At 36.2% G+C, this 27,027-nt stretch overlaps 3 protein-coding genes across 17 annotated transcripts in view; 2 read left to right on the top strand and 1 right to left on the bottom strand.

Moving 5' to 3' along the window:
* The window catches only part of LOC125077271 (patronin), a 51,004-nt gene extending 38,325 nt beyond the window's left edge, over positions 1–12,679 (top strand). For 2 of the 13 annotated variants that reach the window (XM_047689167.1, XM_047689164.1), the window contains 12 exons: positions 695–768; positions 931–1,204; positions 1,521–1,826; positions 2,029–3,117; positions 3,233–3,469; positions 3,542–3,755; positions 4,926–4,994; positions 5,533–5,619; positions 6,795–6,914; positions 8,982–9,164; positions 10,056–10,338; positions 10,434–12,679. In XM_047689167.1, coding sequence (XP_047545123.1) covers positions 695–768; positions 931–1,204; positions 1,521–1,826; positions 2,029–3,117; positions 3,233–3,469; positions 3,542–3,755; positions 4,926–4,994; positions 5,533–5,619; positions 6,795–6,914; positions 8,982–9,164; positions 10,056–10,338; positions 10,434–10,578 — 3,081 coding nt within the window. In that variant the 3' untranslated portion in view covers positions 10,579–12,679. The remainder of the gene's footprint in view (positions 1–694; positions 769–930; positions 1,205–1,520; positions 1,827–2,028; positions 3,118–3,232; positions 3,470–3,541; positions 3,756–4,925; positions 4,995–5,532; positions 5,620–6,794; positions 6,915–8,981; positions 9,165–10,055; positions 10,339–10,433) is intronic. The other 11 variants (XM_047689168.1, XM_047689172.1, XM_047689166.1 and 8 more) reach the window with 10 other exon arrangements.
* Positions 12,680–12,841: 162 nt separating this feature from the next.
* Positions 12,842–25,621, top strand: LOC125076950 (translationally-controlled tumor protein homolog). The gene is made up of 4 exons (XM_047688699.1): positions 12,842–12,853; positions 23,044–23,149; positions 23,353–23,611; positions 25,208–25,621. The coding sequence occupies exons 2-4, from the start codon at positions 23,122–23,124 to the stop codon at positions 25,437–25,439; spliced, it is 519 nt and encodes a 172-aa protein (XP_047544655.1). The 5' UTR covers positions 12,842–12,853; positions 23,044–23,121; the 3' UTR covers positions 25,440–25,621.
* On the bottom strand, positions 13,680–23,156 carry LOC125076948 (zinc finger and SCAN domain-containing protein 2-like). Of its 3 annotated transcripts, none has more exons than XM_047688695.1 (19): positions 22,995–23,156; positions 22,469–22,634; positions 21,924–22,022; positions 21,585–21,693; positions 21,121–21,362; positions 20,566–20,737; positions 20,007–20,131; positions 19,506–19,755; positions 19,191–19,321; positions 18,735–18,875; positions 18,392–18,547; positions 18,166–18,310; positions 17,747–17,933; positions 17,585–17,648; positions 17,084–17,281; positions 16,282–16,524; positions 15,818–15,907; positions 15,595–15,654; positions 13,680–15,096 (listed from the first exon to the last, which is right to left on the bottom strand). In XM_047688695.1, exons 1-19 carry the CDS (start codon positions 23,039–23,041, stop codon positions 14,995–14,997), a joined length of 2,727 nt encoding a protein of 908 aa, XP_047544651.1. In that variant the 5' UTR covers positions 23,042–23,156; the 3' UTR covers positions 13,680–14,994. The 3 variants fall into 3 exon arrangements, with proteins under 3 accessions (XP_047544651.1, XP_047544652.1, XP_047544653.1); XM_047688696.1 differs by having other exon boundaries at positions 17,084–17,278; XM_047688697.1 differs by lacking the exon at positions 22,995–23,156 and having other exon boundaries at positions 22,469–22,638.
* Positions 25,622–27,027: the final 1,406 nt, after the last annotated feature.

The following is a 27,027-nucleotide window of genomic DNA, read 5'->3' as shown; positions in this document are numbered from 1 at the left end:
CGTAGAGATTGCCAAAGCATAAATTATGAGTAACAGCACCAAATTAGTGGAGACTATGTTGTAGGCGGAAACTAATAAAAGTTAAGGTTATGTCTATTTGTATGACTCGTTATCGTGATGGATTTTCGATTTTAAGATATCCTTTTCACGACAATCGAACTTACGTCTACAATTCCCACACAAAGTAGCACGGTAATATCTAATAAAAATATTATAAAGTATGTCGTTAATTTTTTGTTGTGCATGTTATCGTAAATAAACTGCATGTTAAATCACATGTATGTAACTAAACTTGTGTGAAATTGGCGTTTACATTATTTAATAAATTTCAATTACTTTGAAGAACATTATATATAAGCTTGAGTGCTATAAATATTTTATCGTTATGTTGCCTTTAGTTGTTGTAAATACGAATGCTGTCAGTGTTATGAATCGTTAATTTTCATTTCATAAATTATTATTTATTTTAAATAAAGCATTATTATTATTTATATAAAGGAGCTTAATTGTACTGAACTATAATAGAGAATTTTAGTACATTTAAAGAAGGAACATATATTTTAAAACAATCATTTAGATAACGTAAAATAATTTATATTATTGTTTTATAATAATGTGTTCATAGAAATGTAGAATATTTTATCGCGAATTTTGGAAACATATGAATAGTTACTGACGAAGTTTATTTCTATAGGAAATGGTCGTTGAAGCGCCAAATCAAGCTGCGGAAAACGCAGCGATGGAACAGTATCAGCAATCGATAGCAAAGTAAGTGTTCTCTCTCTGTATTAGATCATTTACATCTGTCATCATCAATTTTCTTTTAATTTTATTTTTCTCTTTGGATATTCTCTATTTCTGTTTTTATGTTTGTTACTTTTTAACGTAGATAAATAAATCCGCGCAAAAGCCAGTACCTAATATTTACAGAATGAACTCCAGCCTGCAGGATATACAGAGTGACATCGCGAGGCTCGCCACTCAACAAAGCCAGCTACAGCAACAGCAACAGCAGCAGCAACAGCAGCAACAAAATCAGCAGCTGCAGCAGCAGCTGCAACAGCAGCAGCAACAATTGCAACAGCAACAACAACAGTTGCAGCAGCAGCAACAGCAAGCGAAGCAAATGTTCCAACAGCATCAGCCACCTCAATCCCCCTTCCAGCAACAGTATCAAAACATTCAACCAAACATTCCTCAGCTGGTAAGTTTCAAATGTCAGTTTAAAATAAACACTAAAACTTGCAACAAGCACAGAGGTTGTGGGCTCGTTCTCCCGTTGCGGCCATAAGCTTTATATTCCTTAATATCATTGTAAAATTAAATTCCAGTACGAATTAATGAATTTCAGTTATAATCGTTGAGCATAAAAACGTATTTACCGATCAATTAATATATCATCTCCGTCGTCGGCTACGGCTCATGTCTAGTCCTGACCGGAACTTCCCTGCCTTCTCTCGTAACCCCCACCAACACGAAGCGCAAGCGCAGCACTCACGCCTCCGCCCACTCGATTGCAGCACAGCCAATTCAGCTCACAGCACAATGTGTCGCGGCCGATCAACGCGTTCGGGTCCACGCCGCACCTCCCGCGCGACTTCTACAACTACGAGGCGAGCCAGACGGGCCCGCCCGCCGGGCAGCAGGTCGGCCAGCCGGGTGGCCCGCATGGCGGCCAGCAGAATTTCCAATATCAGTACAGGGATATAGAACAAGATTTCGGTCGGCAGCAGTTCTACTTGCACGACAGTCCGGCGCCCCCGCAGCGACGCACGTGGGCGCAGCACGCGCAGCTGCAGCAGGAGAACGAGCTCCGGGGCTGGCAGGTAGGCACTGACGGGCCGGCCCGTGGGCGACCGCTATCGCGAGGCACGACGCGCGGTTGGGTCTATGCGGTATATCAATACTATTTGGAAATTTTACAACTGTAAATAAAATTAATATGGAAATGCGTTATAGCGATTGGTAATTGTACGAGCACATTGTTTGTTAAAGTCAACCTAATAATTAGTTAATTCTAATTTGCAGCTACATCAGCAGAACCATCAGCAGAACCAGTACCAGCCACCGCAACCCGAACCGGCGCAGAGGACATGGAAATCTCCCTCGCCTCAACCTCCTCCCGAAAAAAACTGGAATCCGCAGGGCTTCGTCTTACATGAGAGGGCGAACCAGCCTTTCCAGGTTCACTACAATACTGACCGGTACCAGAACGGCACCGAAAACGTTCGAGAAACGCAAAACCATTTGAGCTATACTGTGATAAACCCTAACCAATACTCATCGCAATCACCGCCGCTATCGAGTCCGCGACGTTCGAGGACTCCCCAGCGCCAGGGATCCCTACCAGAGGCTCGGCGGCCCGAGCCAGTAGGGCTGCACCAGCTACACTCGCCACATCCGCCGCAGTATGCGAGTCAAACTCATCAGTCGCACCAAACGCATCAGACGCATCAATCTAATCAGACGCATCAACCACAGCAGACGCATCAACCTCACCAGGCACTCCAGGCGCAAAACTCCGTCCCGGCGCCTCCCGACGACATGGAGCCCCAGAACATATCTTTCATCGGCAACGCCGAGGACGACGCGCTCCGGCAGGGCATCAATAGACTGAACATCTCGTCCGGCACGCGGACCTACCGGATCCCGTCCCCGACGAGGCCCTCGCTCGGCCGGAACTCGTTCCAACGCCTCGATGAGCCCGCTGAGACTAACGAGAAGGGTTTCTACATTTCGTTCGACAACGAGCAACCGAAACGACCGAAGCCGCCGCTGCGGGCCAAGCGGGGCTCCCCGCGGAAGGAGCGCTCCGAGTTCGCGAGTCCCGAGCGCAGTCCTGAGAGCACGTGGAGCGACGACCGGCACGACGACAGGCGAGACGACCGGCGAGACGACCGGCGAGACGACCGGCGAGACGACCGGCGAGACGACCGGCGAGACGACCGGCGAGACGACCGGCGAGACGACCGGCGAGACGACAGACGCGACGACAGACGCGAAGAGCGGAGCGACGAGCGCCGCGAGACGCCTCGAACGGAGGCGCCGCGCGAGCGAGCGCGCCCGCCTAGTGCCGAGCCCGCCGCGCTCGTCATCGGCGAGCTCAACCCTGACCCCGTGAGTGTACATATCGGCAACTGTAATAATTATCACATTGTAACATAATATAATTTAATATATTTCGTCGTCGTTTCTCATCTAATCAAACTGCATCTCCCATGTAAATCGGCAGAATTCCGCCGAGGAAATGGAGCGCAAAAAGGAGCGCATCATGCTGCTGTCGCTGCAGCGACGCCAGCGGGCGGACGAGGCGCGCGCGCGGGCCGAGGCGGCGGCGGCGGCGCGGCGCGCGCGGGACGAGGCCGAGGCGGAGATGAAGGCGGCGCGCAAGGAGGAGCAGGCGCGGCGGCGGCAGGCCATCCTCGCGCAGTACAAGCTCAAGAAGGCCGTCGAGGAGGCCGAGCGGGAGGTGCGCCTATCGATATAGTTCCGATGAACAATATTCGAGGGCAACGAGTGACACAGTCGTTCCGGGTTCCAGGGCAAGGTGTTCGACAAGTCGGAGTTCCTGGACACGCTGTCGCGCGGCGGCATGCACGTGGGCGCTGCGAGCGGCCCGCCCACCAGCGGGGCGCGGTTGCGGGGCAAGCTGCCGACGCGTGCGAGGCCCAAGACCATCCACGTGGACAGCGGCGCGCTGCAGGCCGCCGAGGGCATGCTGGCGGGCAAGCAGCCCTCCGCCACCAACCTCACCGGTATGAATCGGAACTTGATATGCCTTAATATGTTCACTCAAACACGTACACAAATCGCTACATATTTACAAATACTAAACTATTATTCATACATTTTAATTATTCGCTTCTCTATTTTGATAAGCTTCGATTATTAACGAGATTAACGACAAAGGTATACAACCCTCTTTTATAAATAGTTTATTGTTGACAAACAGTAGCCTTATCCAAAAAAATAAAATAATTGTTTTTTTTAATAAATATTATTGTTTGTAGACATGATTTTGAGTATCTAATTACTTACTAGATATTTGAATAAAAACGTAATACAATCGGCCATCGTATGGATCGATTCTTATTGATTTTTTTTTTCAAAAACTATCTGAAGTAGGAACGGTAATTTCTCGGTGCGAAATTGAGACAATTTCCTGATAAAGTACACGAACGGTTGTTTTTCTGTACCATATATTATTATATTGGTCAAAAGAATATTTCTTTTATTTATTATTGCTTGTAGCGGTTAACATATAAATATTATATATGTATGATTTAAAATTATCTTAAAAACACATCATACAAATTACACACAATCTACCCACTCTCTCAGAACCTCAAAGCTAAAGCTCGCATGAGATGTGGCTAAGACAATTTATTATAATGCTAGATATTATTTAACCGCACTCAAATTAATGTCAAATGTTTTCTTTGAAATTTGCTAACTCAAGCTATTAATTGTATAGTATCCTTTTTTTCCTAAAATATTTTGACACAACGTCGCAATGTTTTTGGTTTAGCTTATAAACAAAATAGCTCAAATTCATTGCTCAACTTATAGTAATTGTTTTATTTACGTAGAAACTAAATATTTGAGCTGTTTTGTTAAACTTTTTATGATTACATGTAGCGCTTATGATACGATACATTTATTAGACTGCAAAGACTACCGAACAAAAGAACGACGAAAACAAAAAATATATATATCCGGAAAACTTATATTCTATACATATAAATTTAATGAACATACCCAAATTTTTTAGGGTTGAAATTACATTGCAGTCAATAAAATTCTCGTATAACACTAGGAATTGTAAGCACTACACTTATTGATTTGCGGCTGCCCCCCTTGCTTTGTTCGCTATGTCCCCGTGCGGCGACGTGCGTGTGCGTGTGCGTGTACGTGTGCGTGTGCAGGCACCATGCGACGTGACTACTACCGCGGATCGCAGGACAACCTCGCCGAGAGGGCTGCCCTCTACAGAGGTAAATTTGTTATTCATGCAGATAACAATAGTAACGGTAACATAAGCTTATGATTATAATATATGTTGTCTAATGTTAGAGGCCTGTGCACTCTCTAGTGTCTGTTTGTGTGGTTAGATACGACATGACGTAAGATAAATAATTCACATATTCAAGATAATGTTTATTTTTGTAAACTGCGCTACTGCATGATTTATGTTTGTTTCATATTTATTTCCATATTATTTTTATCAAATCGTGTCAGCAGCATTGAAATTCTAAGATATTTTTTTTTGGTTATTGATAAGGTCGAAGTCTCAGTACTTTGTTAACGGTAGGTGTTTCTACCCTCTAGGTTTTGGTGAGTTTCCTCTTGCGGTATCATGCGATTCGTTTTAGCTGATTTTAATACGGTATCCAAAAAAATTCACTACTATAATATTGTCTAATTAAAACAAATATATAAATAATATCTGCTAACAATGAAATGACGTATTAAATCAGTAATTCGACGCGGTCGGCAGTCGTGTAATAAATGGATGCAATACGAATGTCGCAGAGTCGCCGGTGGAGGAGCGCGGCGGCGTGTCGCCCGGCAGCGCGTCCAGCGGGCTGGGCCGGCGCGGCTCCTGCAAGACCTCGCGAGGTGAGCGCCGCCGAGCCCGCCCGTCGCTATCGCTACTAACGATGACCGCTTCGCAGGCCAGCGGACCCACTTGTAATGTGATCGCGTGTGCCTTGTCCCGAACTTTGCGACGATAAAAATTATTATAGTTCATTTACGAGTGGGATCCGTGACATTGATTGTCATCTCATTTCTGGGTCAATAAATTCTTTATTTTTTCAAAAATATTTATCATCACATAAATACATTAATTTTTATTAAACAATTTTTAAGATGAGATGACAGTTTCGAAATATTGTGGTGTTGAGGATTCTAGAATGTTTTCATGTAGTATGGTACTAAAATATACGTAACGTAAAACATTCTTCAATCCTTCGTATAAAAAAATACAATTTTTTTCCACCATTTATAAAAAATTGTATTACTATTTAACATAATGTTTTGGATTTTTTTGTGAATGAATGAACACGTTTGATTGGTCATATGGCTCAGTACCCCTTAGTCGGTGAAGCTTCTTTGATATATTTTTTTTTGTAGACGCTTTACCTTTATTTATATTTTATTTAAAGATTTATTATATATGTGTATGATTTCAGCAATGCATAGATTGGCTAGATACACTCCATATGCAAAATTACGCTTGATATATTTTTTATTTTGGCCGTATTAGTTAGTTTGCAATCCCGAACTAAAACAGCAGAGAGAGGTTTTCAGTAGCTCTTTCTCTACAGAATACGAAACCCCCTCTAGACCTTCCGCGCATATCATAAATCGGATTCCAGCGACCCGTGTAGCGTATCATGCGTTCGAGTTGACCGATGTTTTGCATTCGCGATTATAAACTTTTGTTTGCTACATGCCTATTCCGGTGTATGAGTTTGCCGTCCGGACGCCGGGGCCGGCGCGCATGCGGCCGGGCTGCCAGCTGTGACTAGTGCCCTTGTATGATGACGTGGCATGCATTATTACTGTATTACATTACCATGAAATTATACTTTTCATAAATTGGTATATAATGTTTCTTTTTGGTTTTTAAGAAATATCGCCGGGTAGATGAGTTTTTTTCGTTTTCCATTTTCACTGAGGCGATAGTTGTATTTTGAGAATGTATAATTGAAAATAAATATAACTGGCAGCCCTGCGGGCGGCTCGCGGGGCTCCATCGCATGTTCCTGTGTGATGCCATACATGTATAGGAAACATTTCAGAGCGTGTGAATGATGAACCACAGTCGACACGTGGAAGGTCTAAATATTCCACTTACCAGAATAACTTTAAGGCGGGGAGGAAATCTAGCTCTCTTATGAACTTGTGCGGTAAGACACGTTTGAATAAACACAGATGTAACTTGTACAGGCTTCACTCACGGTAGCCGGTGCCCTGCTTGGTGAGGTTCTTTTTTCGTTGCAGCATGTAGGGGGATGTTACGTCTGTATTGGTACATGTTCACGCTAATTATACAAAATTATAATCGAACTGTCCATATATCACATTTATATTCGTTTATCTTTTTTTGTATATTTTCAAAAGTAAAAGAATTTTACAGCCTACAAATATTACTGATGGCATAGATTAATGTAGTTTCATATTTGTATGCAATTTCTAAACTAATTTGACAGGACTAAAAAAAATCAAAATCCTGTCTGTCTGCAGTCACGAGAAAGAGATGGCATAATCTTTAATGATGTTATATTATTTTATCGATTTTTTTAAACATTTGTTATGTTTTACGGAAACGATTGGTTTGAAACTAATAACATCCCCCTATTGCGTATTCTGTCTTGTGCACATCAAGTTTATTTTGGGTCGTAGTGGTTGTTTTGTCTTATGTATCGTTGCTGCAAGGTTGTGGTTTATTTTCAAAAGGTAATATATCTTATTATATTTATGGGATGCATGCTCCTATTTATAATTTTTATTTCTATTGGTGTTGGTATGACATCGTCTTCTCAGATTTGTGCTAAATATTTAACAGAGAAATCGATTGTTATTTTAATGTAAAGAATATAGTAAACAATGAAACTATGCAACTCAACACAATATGTATTTTACATATATTCGATTCCTGTTGTTTATTTTTTTATGTTAAGTTAATATTATTTAAATATTTCTATCGTTATTCTACAAAAGTTTATTTAAAATAGTAAGAGAGAAATGTACATCGACTTCTTTCTTTTAAAAAAAAAAAAAGGTAAATTTTTTTAGTCTACATTTTTGTTGTTTCTGATTTTTTTTTTTTTTGTAAATGCTTATCATAGACAAGATACATAAAAATACAAGCTTTCTGTTGGTATAAGTTTGTGCCTAATCATTTTGTTTTGCGATAGCTGACAGTTGTCCATATGAATGGTCAGAACGCTTGCCGATGTAATCAGATGCTTCATGTCGTAGAACATTCTAGATATAATTTTTTTATCTCCAGTATTCTTAATATATCGAAAATAAATAATTTATAATTATTAGCTTTATTAGGAATAGAGTCAGTTATTTAGATACATATTATAGTTTTTATTAATAGAGTATAAAACACATTAAAAAGTCATAACTTTTCTTTGCTAATCCTAAACTTATGCTAGATTAATAATACGTATACTAACTGGGAAACTAACATTCGGCCTTCTATTATTTAAAAAAAATTTTATGAATCCGTTTATTATTATTATTTTTTTAAGTTAAAAAACAATAAAAATGTAAAAAAGTATCTATGACTTTTTTACTCTGATCTAAATTAAGGATTTTAGAGTTAGAGGATACTAGACTTTCATTTAGGATGTTTCTTTTTTTTTTATTTAAGCACAATAATAGTGCAGTTTCTGTCAATTCTCCTCCTAACTTATTCTTCACATATCTCCAATTATTTTTTCAACTTTGATTAAATGATAACAATTTATTATACATAAATAATAATATATAAAATTTAATTTACTTTTGCGACCCTATAGTTACAAGTGCTTAACTGTAAGCTAACAGGTTGATGACTTAAATTCATTAATTGAAATGCAATCGAAGCTTTTTATTAAAGTGTTTTTTCTTGTCCGTCTGTTTATAGTTGTTTGTATTTGTTAGAATATTTTTTTTAATAAAAAATGTATTCGAATATACATGACTTTCTAGACGTTTGGAGAATGTATATACAATATTGATAATATTCTATACATTTAACAATGAACATGGTATTTGCAATGTAAATCATTACTGTCTATCAACTTTAACCGTTTTTAAGGATAATTTTTGCGATAAATATAAGAATCTTCGAAATTGATGTCCCTCGATGCTCAAAAGCAGCAATTGTATCGCGGTCGGTCGTTTCGTCGACTAAGCTTAAAAGACGTGTAAGCATCCGCTCGAGAGCGTGCCGTGCGAGTACAGTGGCGCGTGTGCAGACTCGGGGCTGGGCCGCGCCACGCCGCCGCGCCGCGCCGCGTCGCCCGGCCTGCGCGCGCTGGGCTCGCCGGCGTCGGGGCCCGGCTCGCTGCCCGGCGCGCTGCCCGGCGCCATCGGCAAGCGGCGCCACGACGACTCCTCCGACGTGTCCTCCACGCACTCCTCCATCATGGACTACTCCGGTGAGTGCCTGGCCGAGCTTTGTGCGCCGTTACGTTTAGCGTTGAATGACTAGAGGACTTTTCGAGTATTGTAGATTGGTCGTTTACTTGAGAAGACGACACAAAAGTTAGTTGTAAGAGCGATGAGCGTTAATGAGGGTATATTTTTTGGTAACTCGAGGATAACCTTATCGAGTTTAAATTAATTTTGAGAAGGGTGTCCTCGGGCTAAAAATGTACCCTCATAACTAGACATTTATTATATAATGTATTATTAAAACGTATAAAAAAGATCAACCGAATGATTTATATATTTTTGCATAATTAGATATTTATTTCACTTTTAAAGCAACCTACCGAGAACGACGTAAAGGTTTAAGTTAAACGTTACTACGTAGTAGTTAAGTTCACGACTAACTGCATACTGAACACACAGTCACGAGTAATGTCAGTTTAGCGATGTCATGCCAACTACCTTTATGAGTTATTTTAAGGCATGGTTTGAGAACAGTTCTTGAATGAGAGCATTTTGTAATTGTATTCTAACAAAATGATTTTGTCCGTCGTTAATCGTTATCGCTTAACATTCGCTTCCTCACACAGAATTGAAATTAACACCATCACGGCACTACACATTAATGTCGCATCATTTGCCTCATGTTCGATTCACGTATTTGTTACTATAGATATATTACTTGCAACGAAATTATTAATACTGTTATGAAAAACTTTTAGTGACATCATAGGATTTTCGTAGTATATTTTGTACACACTTTGAAACAAATTTAAGATACATGGCATTTTTGAGATTTCACTCCACCGACTAGATGTGCTTATAGATACCACCGTTACTTATAACGAAATGCTAACAATTATCTTGAACGCGTCTAGAAAGTTGCCTCCCTGTACCAGGTCCGAGATTATACAAACAGCCAGCGACGAAATCGAATCGCGGGATAATGCTGAACGCGGTGGAGTACTGCGTGTTCCCGGGCGCCGTCAACGCCGAGGCGAAGCGTCGCGTGCTCGAGGAGGTCGCGCGCTCCGAGAGCAAGCACTTCCTCGTGCTGTTCCGCGACGCCGGCTGCCAGTTCCGGGCGCTCTACAGCTACTGCCCCGACAGCGACACCGTGGCCAAGCTGTACGGCACGGGGCCCAAGCACGTCAACGACCGCATGTTCGACAAGTTCTTCAAGTGAGTGTCACGTCGACGACGAGAAAAAAATCTATCCTACCCACAAATCGAATTAGTTTACATTTTTATAATCATTAAAATCATTTTTCTTTCAGATACAATTCGGGAAGTAAATGTTTCTCTCAAGTTCATACGAAACATCTCACTGTCACGATCGACGCATTCACGATACACAACTCGCTGTGGCAGGGCAAGAAGGTGCAACTTCCCAGCAAGAAGGACATGGCTCTCGTCATATAGAGAAGGGCGCGCACGACGCGAAGTCGACCCTTGTCTTCGCCCAAGTCACGCCGGTGTCGTCGCGGCCCAATCGCGTCGCAGGCCGTCACGCCGACACTTATTGCATTTCCAAACCTGCTACGTGATTGGTCCGACGACAGGTGACGACCGAGTCGGTCGACGTAACTAATTAAAGAGTCCACGATTTCTAGTCGCAGGCGGCGTCGAGTCGAGCCTTATTACTCTTCAGTTTAAAACGCTTCGGTAGCGATTAAAGCCAGTGTTGTATTCTCGGTTAGTGCATTTCGCGAGGTGAGAAACGTTAATTTAATGTACTATAGAGGTTGTTGACTGCATTTACTATGTCTTAATGATCACAGATTAAACAAACTAATTTTAATCTATGCCACTAAGACGGCCCGTGAATGCAGCGTGTGGTGTGTTGTCGGCCGGAGTTATGTTCGATAACCGGTAACGTAACTGTTTTAGTAAGTCATTTGCGACGTTCTTCAACATTATGCGATAGCGAATGAGGTCTGTGTCATATTGTACAGTTAGAATGGATAGGAGGGTCGAAAACTCGAAGATTGGAAGAAACTCGTAGCCTAACTGGAATGTTATAGAAATCTTAAAATATATTGGCTTTAAGGCGTTGTTTACGATTTTAACGTGTTTTAGCGTATTCATTGCTTAGGTAAAATGCATTGGCTTTAATAAAATGTATGTTAAAACGTGCGACACACGTTCTAGTTAGGTTATGAGTCTGATGATGGCGGTTATGTGTATCGAATGGTCCGAAAAGCGTTTTGTTTTTATTTTACGTGAGTTACGTTTGATTTAGGTTTCGTTTTCACTCTTTAAAAAGAAATCATTAAATTAGTAATTTCGAAAGTTACAAAAATATATCAATTTTTTTACAGACTTAATATGTGATATAGGCTGAGAAGTATAAAACGTATACCAATTTTTAATGTAAGCAAAATAAGTTTATAATTGAGACGTGACTTTCGAAATGACTATAAAATCCACTCAGCAGTGGCCAGTCGTACCATAAACTTTTCACACTGGTGTACAAATGAATATAAAAGATAACCATACATATAACGAGTCTTAAAGTACTAATTAATAAGAATCATAATATGACTATTATTTTAAGTGATTTATTTTAACATCGATTTTCTTGGTTTATTTTTAGTTTTTTTTTAACGATCTTTTGGGGTCCAAATTTGTACACGAGTGTGACAAAGCGCTCACACGTTTGTTTAGTTCGATACAAAGGGATCATTGTACGCGATGTTGCCATATGTATTAGTGAGATGGTCGATACGTTCCAGTGATTTCTCTCAAATGATGTACCAGCTAGGATCAGAGTCAGTTGTAATGCTCTTAGATAAATCAATTTGATAACTCTCACGAGCGCGACGGGCTCAATTTTGACGTTTGTATATTTTATTCACTGCCATTTTGTTATAATACTCAATTTTAAAAAGCAGTTTTATACGCGAAGTATCTGGAACGTTGTTTGGTAATTCTCGATTAGTGACTAAGATTTTAAAATGTTGTTATAAACATTCCTTGGCGCCAAAGGTTAGGGGAATAACCAGATAGCCGTCGTTTAAAATACTAGCTCGTATCAGAAGATTTTTATACAACCGAGTTTCATGGAAAAGCGATGAATACGAATCCTCGAACGTCAAAATATTCACGGATGTGTGAGAGTTATCAAATAATAAGCAATGCCTTGTTATATCTCTTAAGAAAATAACAAATTCACAAACTAATCTTTGCTTACTCGTAATATGTAACTTGTTAGTGATTATTTCAATTGACTGGAGTTATGATTAAGATAATGAATATTCGTTTAAATGACCTTCATTTATGTTAATTAAAATCCGATTTTTTACTGCTTGTATAGCTAAAATAAGACAAGGCACATTTTACGTGGTAATTGTACTGCCTTATTCTGTAAATAATTGTTTTCTTTTTTGTATACAGCTATTTATTAAAACGATGTTAAACGAAAAATTGATGAATATCATTTTTCATTGTTCAATGATTGGTCATCAATTATATACTACCGATAGTGTATGGTATGCAAATATATTGTATTATTAAAAAGCATAACGAAATAATATTGAATTTCATATTAACTAGTTGTTTTATTTATACATAACCCAACCCGGCATCGCTCGGCCAACACGCTAAAACAACTATTTAAATCTAGACTTTAGTATGGGTACACTAGCTGAAAACAAGCATGTATTTGTGTAAAGAAACCTGAACCGCGTGTGATCTTGTAATATTTTTTCCAATGTCTACTACTAATGGTAAAGGACTGTCCATTAAGTGTGGTACCCTTCCCTTTAAATTCCTTCAGTTTTAAACACTGGATGCCAAATCACGGCCGATTTTGAATCCTTTAATTTTCCATTTGTCATCCCCAATCACAATCTGCTTCAAACACAGTATCCTTCCAAACAGCTCAAATTCTCATATATGTTCCTCAAAATTGTTGTATCTCATACTAAGTAACTGTTTAATTTTTCCTCATATTAAATTTTAACTTCTGAAGACGAAGCCTGACATTTATATTTGCGGAATAATATTTTTTTACTTTTTTTTTCGTAATCCCTACCCCTCTGTCTCCTAATAAATTAGAGCGAGACGACAGGCAAAGGTAACTGGTCATCATTGCCCATAGACATTAACGCCGTATGTTGTGCTAAACTGACATGTGACTCTTTAAGGTTATTAGAGGGCATGGAGTTGTGGTTTCCGTGCGGCATATTCATCGCTACGAGCAATCGAGCAAGGTCCACGACGTATATTCGCTTAAATGGACTATGCCAAGTGGCACTAGTACTATCTGCTATTATAAATCGTACCCGGACAGTAAGTCTTAAATGTCACTCAGTCCACTAGTTTTACAATTAACCATGAATTTTTATTCGAGTTCCTAAATAAGGTAGTTAAAGTCGACACATGAAAATCACTCTCAATGATTATAGGCATTTTGTGGGTTCGGCCTTCAGTTTCTGAACATAGATGTCTTACTTCAATTGTATTTATTTTATATGGCGAAGGAAAGTAATGAAACAAATTTTATAAATTACATTATAATTCTCATTTATATACAACCATAATTTAAATATGCAACTAAAATCTGAGTATTCCCATTATCGGTAATCACATTCACATTACACCTTGTAACATTTATAAATATTTGAGATTGAATTGTATGACCCGTTATTAATTGGGATTAAAATAAATCTGTGACAGCAGAACTATTTAAATTATATTATTAATAATATTCATTCAAGACACATACAATATTTTTCGTTGTATTGATATTGTCAACGTTATATTCAAAATTATTTTAAATGCAATTTGTAACATGACACTAACGAGGAATGTATAATCAATTTAATTTAGAAGTTATTTTTTTTTACAACACTCCGACCATTAATTTTCTCATTCATACATTGCAATATCCCAAAAATGTTCATTAAAAGTATAATACTGTTACGAGCGCGGTGTCCTACAAACTATATACAGCGTTTAACAGTAACAACACTTAATAATAAATCAATATAATACTTTACTCTTATAATTAAAATAGAAAAATAATTATTCTTTAAATTATTAGGAGTTATCGACAAAATAATTCCGCGACCAGTTTTACCCCCACTATACTAGGTTAAATCTAATGATTGGCATACTTGGAGCAATTGAACCTGGGGTCCAGCCTGGTCCGGTATTAAAGAGACCACTCATCAAACAGAAGACACAATATTCTAAATTTTACTATAGCTAATTAAACATTTAATATTAATTGAGCTGCAGAAACATGAAAATTAATATCAAACTATGGAATTTAATTAACTGAATTTTAGTCTTTTTATTTGTTCGACGATTAGAGGAGAAACTAGTATTTTGTGAAAGAGGAGACGGTAGTCAAGCTATGTTATATATAAATTTTCAATCATTTCCATTTTTTTTTCGAGTAATGTTTACGAAAACATAACATAACTTAATCGCTAAGAGTGACCTCCCGAAAAGCAAATTAGTTTGAACGCCAGGTCATTTGATAGGAAATTGATTTAATCAGCTATCAATAATTGTAAATTTCTTTAACAAAGAAACAGTCTCCAGTGACCGCTTGTTAATCTGGCTAAATTAATAATAGTGATATAAGAAAAAATATTTAATTCTCACTAGTAATGTCATTAAATGTAACTAAGTACTTACATTAGATCTATTGACAGTTTCAAAAAATCTTTATTATACCTAATTATGGTTAATCTTAAATAGTTTAACTTAGCCCATTTGTAAAAAATCATCCTCCATCCTTCTACAGTAGAATATTGCTATTTAATATTAAGGTAACGTCAACGGTTAAAGCAAATAATATTTTTGTATTTTGACACAAATATTTATCTAAACAATAGTGTAGTAGTGCGTGACGGGCGAGGAGTTGGAGTTAGCTTCGACTTTCTGTATGTTGAGGTGATGCACCACGGTGTCCGGACTCATCGCCTCCTGCGGAAAGAAAAAGCGCTTCAAATGGTCATAGTCTTGTTACTCACAAAGGTGTACTACCTTAACGTCCAATAGGAATTACTTGTTTTTCTTCTACAACCAATCTTTTTGATCTGAATATAAATAATTTGAGACAAAATGAAAAATCATGGATCTTTGTTGACTGTGCAATTGTATCTAGTTTAATATATTTTTCATTATCATACAAGAAAATTATTGACTGACTACAATAGCTCGAAACGAGTAATTTACGAATTAATATATCTTGACGACGAAGTATTTCTGATAAAATACATACTTCGTCGTCAAGATATTATTAATTTACTTTTGAGTATACACGACTTACTTATGTAATGTAAGTATCACAACTTAGACAATTGTATAAGTAAGTCTTCGTAATTAGGAAATAAAATACTTTTATATGTGAGACTACTAAGTATAGCGAACAATACAATGATTTATATCAACATTATAATGTAATCTAATTAGTATTCTTACCTCTTCCTCATTTATGCCATTAATCTCGACTGGTATAGTTTGTCCATCTTGTGTAATAACCTGTAGGCAATATAACTATGAGCAAATAGTTACATTTGTTTGTAAATAGAGTAGTAATAGTCCAGTTTCACATTAGTTTTACCCGCGATTTTAGTCAAAAGGTGTTGTCAATAAAATCGTATCATGTACTTAAGAAGACTATCTGAAGGTAACCGAAACATACCTGCAAAGATTTCCCGTCGATCGATGTAATGGCAAGCTTAGTGCCGTCTTGCATTGTGAAGTGCAAAGGGTTTCCTTCCTCGTCCGTCACCTGAGTAATCCGCGTGTTATCAGAATACACTTAGCAACTTTTCAATCTCAAATATAAAACATTATTAAAATATTATTTAATTCGTCATTGAAGGTATTGTGCCTACATATTATGTTATTAATATAAGCAAATACAACTGTCCATATTTGGCACCTAGAAACAGATCGATATTCGATATGCTACATACTAAGTTAATAAATCATTGTGTTCTGTAGTCAGTCTCCATCCAAGCTTCGCATTGTAATATCGTCGCATTAATTAAATACTGTCAAATTATAATACTGCAATACATATGTACTCAATTGCCTTTCATTTCGTCGACAACAAATAGGAAACAGGCCAAGGAAGTATAGAAGTATTATATATATACTTACAGGTATATTTTCTTCTTCAAGCATGAGGTGCTCCCTGGCCATCTCTATCTGTTCTTCCATTTCCTCTTGCTCCAGTTCCATCTGCAGCTCCTCGTGGTCTAGTTCCATCTCTTCGTGCTCTAGCTCCAGCTGCTCTGGTTCCATTTCCGCCTTCAGCTGTTCGAGCTGTCGCGGTACCAGGAGCGAAGAACCGGAGTACAGTTCACACGTTGTTAGCACCTTGTGCTCTTCTATGTTGACGGCCTGAAATAGATATCAAAATATTTAATGGCAGAAACATTTGCTAAAATCTCTGATTTATAATGCAGTACAAACATTTTTTGATTAATATATCTGTATTCGACTTAAATACTTAAATCCTCATACCATTATAAACAGCTATATTGTTTACATACTTTCAAGAAGATTTTAACCAAAATTCATTTAGATTGTCCAAAATTACGAAAAAATATGACCAGTGTTTGTACACTCATAAATCATAATCCAAAAAAAGGCTTCCACTTTCCTCTTCTTGCCCACTATGAGGTAATTTCGATGTAACAAAATGTTCCAAAAGTGTCAGCTAAATTCTCATTATTTAAAGACTTACATTAGGTTGAACGAAATGTAAATATATTTTTTTTCTCTAATTTTTTAAATAGTGTATGACGGTTATTTTAACCCGAATTACCATAATACGGAAAGTGCGACTCTGATTTCTCCATATATATCTAACATATTTTTTTTCTTTAGTCTGCTTATTTATGCTTAAATTTACAGTTGTAAAAGTAAAAAAAAAAAGGATTTATCTAAAGAATAGCACCTGCTCCGGATCCAGTATGTGAAAGGCAGGCGCGTTGGAGTCGTCAGCATCATACGCAACATATATGACTCTCTCCTCTGTCTCTGTCTCCTCGTGAACCTCCAGCTTCTGCAGCTCCTGGTGTTGAGCCTGTAGTTGCATCTGCGGTTCGGGCTGGATCTTGTCGTTCACGAGTAGACTAATTTGCTTCGGATTCTGCTGAAATGTGTGAAAATTCCACATTTACCAGATATTACAATATTTTATTACATATATAGTAGGTAATCGTTACTTGTGACTGTGTGCAAGCCCAAACGGAGTAAGGAGTGGTGTATACTAACAAGTATAGTCTAAAATCACCAATTCCTACATCCGAGAATCAAAAAATTAAATATGTTTACTCATTCATCTATTTTCCCATAATAAATTCTAAAACAAAATGCCACAAGGCAAAATTTTGTCTGCTTACTTTTTTTTTATTTACTTCTTTATTAATTTAATTATTAACTGTGTTATACAAACCTTGCTTCTTGCAAGAAGACGCCTGCGCCGGACACCGGCCTCGTCACGTCGCACAATTGTAGTCCTGCAATCGGAAAGATAGCATACGATAAAATGAGCAAGATTAGACTAGCGCGTGAGTGGGCGAGTGGGCGAGTGGGCGAGTGGGCGAGTGGGCGGTACCGGTCGTGCGCGGGGCGGCGCGCGTGGCGGCGCGCGTGCAGGCGGTGCTGCGAGGAGGTGGTGAAGCGGCGCGGGCAGAGGGTGCACTGGTAGGGCTTCTCGCCCGTGTGGATGCGCTCGTGCTCCGACAGGTTGCCCTTCTGGCTGAAGCTCTTCCCGCACACGGCGCACGAAAACGGTTTCACTCCTGAGGGCACACACGACGGCCTCACTCAATTATTGTCATGCTACATGCTTTTATTTCGTTGTGTTTAGTTATTAACGTAAATATAGTATATTCATAACATGTTCGTATATATTTTCTGTTAACTCCTGCTGGTGATTGTAAATATATCTTTTAGTCGTATTTACTTATTAATCAGAATTATTTAAATTTTCCAACTGCCCTATGTTTTTTTTTTAAATCGAAACCTACTCACCGGTGTGCCATCTCATGTGTAGCGTAAGACTAGTCTTATGCGCGAATTTCTGCTTACATATATCACACGAAAACTTTTTGATTCCCGAATGTAAAAGTTGATGATTGAGTAAGTTTGCTTTGGTCTTAAACGTCGCGTTACAGGTCTGGAATAAATAATGAATATATAGTCGCGACATATGAAAAACTGTTTCGAAACGCGATCGGACCGAGCGAGCGGGTCCTACCTTGCAGGTGAAGGGCCGGAGCTGCGAGTGCACGAGCTGGTGCCGCTGCAGCAGCTGCTTGTGACGGAAGTGCTTCCCGCAGGTGCCGCACACGTAGCGCTGCGCCGCGTGCTCCGCCTGCTTGTGATATACGACGGACGATGGGTGGTTAAGCACCTGTGGGTCGTTAAAAAAACACAAAATCAACGTATTCATTGAATGAAACACCTTTTATAACAATCACAAAATCACAAGTTTTATAATTCAATTAGAACAGCAAAATGGTCAGTATTCTTTCTCCCCCTCTCTAGAATAGATTACATGTTCGATATCCCTCAAAGTGTCAAGCGGCAGGCGCGTGTACCTTCCCGCAGAGGTCGCAGGCGTACCCGCCGGTGGGCCGGAAGCGGCGGTGCGACACGCGGTGCACGGCGAGCGACTGCGGGTACGCGAAGCTCGCGTCGCACTCCGTGCACGCGTACGACTTCACGCCGAAGTGCACCGCCTGAGCGAACGAATCATATTTGAATTGCTCAAAATAGTTTTAAGCGATAGTTACGACACCAACTTCGTCGACATATGAAACGCTATAGTGAATACTAGATTATTTTAAATCTCGATCAATGACTTCATTTCAATTCAATGTTTATTTATTTTTCATGCATCCTACCGTTGGAACCGACTATGAAATGAAAAAGTGAATATTAAATATACCATGTCATACCATATGTAAATCATAGTTACAAGTAAATAATGAAGAGACAGCTTATTATTCGAAGTTTATGGTGAATAGAGAATGACATTATTTAATTTTATTTACCTTGACGTGTAATGATTTGCTCTGCCTATTGCTGAACAATTTATCACAGTGATTACATTTTAGTTTAACTTTTCCTTTTTCGGTTTGTACTTCGATTTCATCCTCAGATGCTTCACTAACAGTTTCTGAAACTGATGAAAATATTTCTTAAACTATAACACACATAACAATATAAATGAATAACATTTTATGATTTTTAATAGTAGTGAAACAAACAAAACATGATACTTTTCACCCTTGCATTTACATGCTATGTACTGTCCACATAACAATATAGTGGTGTGCTAATTATATTAGACACTTAAGGAGACTTACCACTATTTTTTTCATTATTTGTGTCGTTGGGATCTTCTCCGACAACATCTACTTCTTCTTCAACTTTTAGAGGATCTGTGATCTCTCCAGTTTCATTCTTATATTCGCTCGCTTCAGTCAAATCAGGCAGAGCTTGTGGAACTAATGCACTTTGGACGTCACCCTCCGGTTTGTTAACTGGAGCCGTTTCGTCGTTTTCTGCGGTTTCTGTAGTTATTTCTGTTTCATTTACCGGTTCAGTGATGTCAGGCTAAAAGTTTTGATTAACCAATTGATAGTTGTAATCAACATGTTCTGAACACCATTATTGGCTTATGATATCCGTACATTATGCATTAATTTAAAACTATTTCTATAATAAAATTATTCTTTTAAAATAATTATTAAATTAAAATAATAATTTTATATAGTTCAAAATGAACACGTCAAATAACAAAAAACTGCAACGATTAGCATTGAATTGATATCAGAATGTAACATAAAGCCAGGGTCCGCTCGCACCTCGCGCGCGGCGCGCAGCTGCTGCAGCGCGTGTCCGTGCGCCGCCACGTGCGACATGTAGCGCCCGCGCGACGAGAACTGCTGCCCGCACACCGCGCACTCCTCGCGCGTCTGCCGCATGCGACCTGCGGGCGCCACATGCAGGTACGTCAAAACAGATGTGTTGGACTTAAAAAAACCAGAATTATTAAGATTTGGTTTAAATCTCAATAATAATATATGTCGCAATAAAGTTACACCACCATTTATATATTTAGCTACTACTAATGTTACTTTTTCATTTATATTCTGTGGTGTCCTTGATATATACAATTTTAGAGGAAATGGATGGAAACTATAGAATTGGAACAATTATCTACCCAATGTATGAAGTTCAGAAGCTGTATTAGTAAAGGTAGATAATTCTACTGGTCAACTCTAATGAAAACAAAAGCAACTGACAACTGACTTACACTAAAAATGTACTTTTACAGAATTATGACTAAAATTGATGAGAATATTATTTAAGATGATAAAAATGTATTTAACACTACGTATATTTAATAAATTTATTACGTACCTTTGGGCCTCCCTCTTCCTTTGCCCTTAACAACAACAACAAGCTCTCCTGAATCTTCTAAATGTCCAATAACCTCTGGTTCTTTAGGAATAGGGTCAGCTTTAGGCTTCTTCTCAGCCTCCTCTCCTTCTATCACCCCAACTTCTATGAATATTCTTTCCAGTTCTTTACCCTATAAACAAGGAAATATTATTATTATTTCATTATCTTTTTAATTTATACACACTAACCTATCCTGGTAGTTAAGAATACATAACATTTCGGAGCCTTAACTAAGAATTAATATTTCAATTGAAAAACATTAACTTTCTTTCAAAAGTAAAAGTAAAATTATAAAAGCAAAAAAAAAAAACATTTAAAAAGGTTTATTTGAATTATATAAAGGATGTTTTGTTCCAATTTGTTCATGACTTAGCATATTAATTCACAAATTAATTCTCTTATTTTGATATTTATATAGATAAATTATTTTAACCATTTCCCTGTATTGTTTAACTATTATGTCTAATTTTTGGACAGTGAAGTTGTTAAGTATATTCATTTAAAAAGAAATACCTGGACAGCTTCCTTAAACCTAGTCGGTGCTTTTCTTCTTCTCTTACCCGATGGTTCCTCCTCCTCTTTCTCATCAGTTTTACTAACTTCTTGCTGTTCTTTGGCTGCTGCTTCTTGTGCAATTTCTTCAGGAGTCTTAGGTTTCTTGGGAGGTCTACCTCGTTTCCGTTTTGGTTTCTCAAGGCCGGCCACTTGTAGGGAAATAGGATGTTCAACTTGGTACACTCCATCGCTTGTGTTAACTGGAATATATTAAAATGTTTCCTATAAGGTTACAGAAATAATGCTAGCATTCTTTCTACCAGCCCTTGCTAACATTTACACTATTGTGTGGCTATTTTTGAGTATTGATTTGTATATACTTTTTAAGAAAAAGTTTTTACTTTTCTTACTGTTTACACTTATTACTAATTGTTCAAACAAAAGACAAAGATCTGAAAGTTAGATTTTGAACTGTGACTTACTTTCATAGATTATTTTTTCAGATATTATTTCTGGTGTGTCCGCACTTGATGTATTTAAAATATTTTTCTTATATTCCCTTTCGCGTTGATATAATTCTCTTATTATTTTCTGTAAAGTATCGTATTTACATAATTATTGATTAAGTTTATTTTAGTTAGGAAGTATTAAATTATATTAGTATAAATTATTTATAGCAATTCTTAACTAACCTACTTAATTAGCATAAAAAGACATACAAATTCTTTACAATAAACATTTATACATACAGTGCAATACCAGTGACTAAACTCGATAATTTTCATTGCACTTTAAAATATTTTAGCCTTTTATATATTCACCTGTCCATTAATAATTAAGTTCAAAAATTCAACTGAGGCTTCCAACTGAATAGTACAGCCCGGACAAATAGTCCTGGGAAGTTCACCGTCATCTGATACCTGTGTAAATATTAAACTAGTTTAAATAATATAATAAATATATATTTTTAAAGTTGCAGTATATCATTTTTTTAAATCTATAAAGACAACATACTTGTTATGACTCTTGAGTTTATTTGATTTTTCTTTTACATAGGAATGCCATTTTAAAATTCACAACATTTTACGTAAAATTCGTCAAATTATGGCGCCAGCCATTACAAATATATGTGAAATACGACAAGACTTATTAATTTTATTTAACTACGCAATTGTTTACTTTATCTACAGTATAAATGGATAAATATCAAAGTAAATTCTCCTAAGTATTTATATGTTTTGATTTCATAACTTATTCTTGTTACGAAAAATAAAGATGTTAAATGATAAATTTTAAGCTTATAGGCTAGCCATATTGAAGAAGTTGGAAGTCAAAACAATCACAATTTTATGGGTAACTACTTTACCTTTAAAGGTAAATAGGAGTTTATAATTTCACTTAAGTTTTGGTTATTTTCTTCGCTGGAATATAATAAAGTTCCATTATCATTTTCTTCGCCACATAATCTACAAACTGTGGAATTATAAAGAAACACTTCCATCTTTGCACCATATAGCAGTAACGCACGCCATCTACTTCCGGACAAATTGATAATGTCTTACTGACTATTTGTCATATTATATTCATTCTCCTCAAAAAAAATTATTACTTATATTATGGGTTCAGAAATAATAAAACAATTTTAATAAGAATAGTATCTAAAACTGATAACTAAAATCTTAAAATTATTTTTAAGAATCAGTAATTATAATATTTATTATTTAAATTAAATAATATTATATTAAGTAATAACAGTTTAATTTTCCTTATAAATATAATATTCATTCTAAAATAAGAATAATAATAATAAATTAGATTGTTTGTTTTTATTTATATTATTTAAAACAAAAAATAAAATATGATTAATATTGCTTAATATTGATTAATACGACCTTTGACATTTTTGATATGGCAACATCGTCTCCTTTCTTTTTTTCATAGCCCTTTCCGGTTTTGTTCCTGGGGCAAGAAGCCGTAGTTTCGGTTTTTATTATTTTTAATCGCCCGTAATCCTACAAAATGAGAATCTATAAGGATATTATTACCGGTAAACAAATTTGTTTCATTTATTTTAGTAATTTCAAGTTATTATTTTCAAGTAATCGTGTATCATTGTTATGAGTTTGACGTTTAGGAGATTTTATGTTTCTTCGCTTAATTTTTCTTATGTTATATGCCACATCGACAATCTGCTTGATCATTCTTTTACTCAATATGTTCAGGCCTCATATATTTATGGTTATATTTCAGGTGACGAGATGTTCTCGGACACGTATAAAATTAAACTGGTTGATGAAGTTATCTATGAAGTCACCGGTAAATTGGAGACCAGAACCCAGGGCGATGTCAGGATCGAGGGATTCAATCCCTCAGCTGAAGATGCGGACGAGGGCACAGATACTGCAACCGAGAGTGGTGTAGATATTGTTCTCAACCATAGGCTTGTGGAGAGCTACGCCTTCGGCGACAAGAAATCTTTCACATTATACCTTAAAGACTACATGAAAAAGTGAGTGACTAAGTGTTTCTAAATACGTGATTATATATTCATAGTTGCATGACTAACATTGATACGAAATTAAATCAGTATGGTGTATTTGCTTTGTTCTCAACATTGAGACGCAGTTCGCAATGCAGTGATCAATAGCTATCGAAACTGGCAAGTTAATATTTAATTCATTTTTAAATATATTTTGTTATCGTTGTTTATTGAAAATAGTAAGATTTAGGCCCAAAAAACCCCTTATCTTGAAAACAATAATGGCTTCTGACAATGTCAGTGTCATACATATGGTCATACATTTTTAGTTTAGTTGTGACAAAATCATTACAGTTTTTTTAATATACATAATATGGAATGTTCTTAAATTTGAATTTATTATATTAACATTGCTTGGTAATAATTTGACTATAAAGAAAAGAACATGCAAATGTTATCCTTACTCTATTTAAAATACTGTATGGTCTTTGAAAAATGTGATATTGTTTCAAATACTAAGAAAAATAGCCACACCCAATTTAAAGAAAATTTGTACCTCATGTGGTGTTTATTAAGCAACTCTAAAGACACTATCTCATCAATGGTACGTTGATAGAGACACATGCTTATAGTTTTTGATATAAGTATTTCGGTCTGCAAGCTTTTTTTAAAATTAAAGTTCTATTTTTTTTATTAATTGATTTATTGCAGAGACATCTTGAATTAAAAATTCTATATCTGTTCAGCTTAGAACATTTTGTATATTTGAAAAGTAAATTCAACATATGATAGAAGATAATTTTAGAAATTGTTAAGATTATTATTTGAATTTAACTAAACTATGAAACATGCTGCTTCAGTTGTGTGAAGTTTGACAATTTAGAGATTTGATAATAATTTTTTAGTCAACCCGTAGTTGGTGTATTCATCCTCTCCATTTGACAATACCTCTAAAGCCTAATTCGCAAAACAAGCTCACCTCCATCCTTCTTCCACCTCCATTTCCCAAATCATTACTTAGGATTGTCTAACATGCTAGATTTATCTCGCTTAACACTAACCATGCATATTGGATATACCAAGGTTTAAGTATTTTGTTAAATAGGTGTTGGCTTGTGGAATAGGCTATAGTTGTCACTCTTTGCAGTTATGGTTTTGCTCCAGAATTTCTTTGGTATTAATTGTACCATATTAGAAAGTAATATCAAAATTTATTAGTTAAGTCTTAGTTGTCAGTTCATTTATTCTTGTGAAAGGTCTTTGTGATCTTTGTGTCTCTAACTTTTAACTTTATGTATATTGCACAACCTAATACCAGAGGTTGATTCTTAATGTCATCCTTTGGAGCGTATGGTGCAAGAGCAAAAAACTTTAATGAAAAAACATTCATTTTCATAATGTTTGTTCATGAAATAAGGCTAACACAAATTTTATTTGCAAATTACTTTTAAGTATAGATTTAAGTTTAAAGTTCTTTTTCACAATAATTAAATGTAACTAAAATATAAAGTCAGCATAACCTTGATACACACAACATTGATACTTATAAGAGTTCTATGTTTAGTTATTTTAGACTAAAAATTGCTAACATTAAAAGTCTACTATATTATTATTCTCGTCTTTCAGATTAGTCGCAAAATTGGAAGAGAAATCACCTGACCAAGTAGAAATTTTCAAAACAAATATGAACAAAGTAATGAAAGATATCCTCGGTAGGTTTAAGGACCTCCAGTTCTTCACTGGTGAATCTATGGACTGTGATGGCATGGTGGCCATGTTGGAATACAGAGATATCAATGATGTCTCCACCCCTATCATGATGTTCTTCAAGCATGGTTTAGAAGAAGAGAAATTCTAAATATAACAGCATAAGTGATATTAATACATAATATTCCAAACACCAGAGCCTAATTAATACCATTTTTTATTTATTTACTCAATCATGTCCGCTCAGCATTAATCGGCTTCGGCTACTCCCCATCAAAGGCTGAACTTTTTTTGTAAAGAAATAATGTTGGATATTAAATAATTTAACAAACATTATGTATATTATTTATTGCTTTGACCTAAAATAAAAATAAAAATTATCTTAAGAAATACCAAAATCAGTAAAGTTGCTTCATAAGTAAATTAACCTTATAAATCATAGCTTTTTTTTTCAAAAAAAAGGATCTTGAAGTTTTCAAGTTCACCATCACCACTAGAGTACCCATTTTTGGTGGGATTGTTTGTATTGGAGCTTCGCATTTGCCTTTGTAGGATTTAATAGAATAATTATAAAGAAAATTTGCTTAACAAATCGGATTGTAGTAATAATAATTAGTAAGAACATAAAATGTTAAAAACAAAATTATCTTTTTGATTTTGACTTGGGCTACTTAAGGTTTTTAATATTTTGTCACTTCTGATTTATACTATTTACTATATATCTATATGATAAATTCGGGGGTGGCATTTAAGCAAAATATAACGTAAATGTAGGGCCTCTCGTGGGAGTTTATTTATTTATGCTATCGGCCATTACGTTATATAATTTAAATAGCTGATTCAATTCTTGGCCCCATAATACGTTGTAGCTGTATTATGGGGTAGATAGGTAAATTAATGGTTTATTTTTAATGTTTTACCGTTTGAAAACAAAAGGAATGTCGAAAAAAAAATTGTTCAAAAGATTTTCTGGACAATTAATAGAAAATTAAAATGACGTAGTTAGATTTGCGAAAAATCTTTGTCTAATTATTTTTTTACATAATTTAAGATTATTTTAATATAGATGTTCTGATTTCTGTTTCTTCTAGCTGAGGTGCCTGATTTATCAAAGGATATATTCTTTTTAATGGTCTTCTAAATGTTGAATCTTATATTGCATGTTGCATGGTTAACGCTAAACAGTAAACAGTAACATATATCAATTGTCACACAATGTATGTTATTATTATAATTAAAACAAAGTGAAAAAAAAACATACAGGCAATTACTTTGAATTCTTAATAAAATATTTATTATTAGTTTTCGCACTGCGGTTTAAATTTGACCATAACCAGATTTTGCAATATTGCATGCTGCTAAAATTTTTTTTCTATTTTTATTTCGAATTGTTTTGTTTTATTGATAACACTAAGATCATCAATAACCATCAAATTAAAAAAAAGAAAATAGTATGACAAACGAGTTAAAAACTGTTTTGTCATTTTCTATATAAAAATATACTGGTGATAATCGAACAAATTAAAATAAATAAATCAACAAATCATATCACAAATGAGACAAATTAAATTAATTGGAACTCTAATTTAGGGTTACCAGCAATAGTTTAGAATACCTACTTTAGTTTTGATGAATATAATTACTACTTTTAAACTATATTTATTTTATATACTTAATCATAATCAGATACATTTTTATTTGTAAGTTGGGATATTAAAAATAAAATGCAAAATATTTGA

The sequence above is a fragment of the Vanessa atalanta genome, chromosome 3 (genome assembly GCF_905147765.1).
Source record: "Vanessa atalanta chromosome 3, ilVanAtal1.2, whole genome shotgun sequence".
In the NCBI taxonomy this organism is placed as follows: Eukaryota; Metazoa; Arthropoda; class Insecta; order Lepidoptera; family Nymphalidae; genus Vanessa; species Vanessa atalanta.
This window is presented reverse-complemented; position numbering and strand designations above follow the sequence as displayed.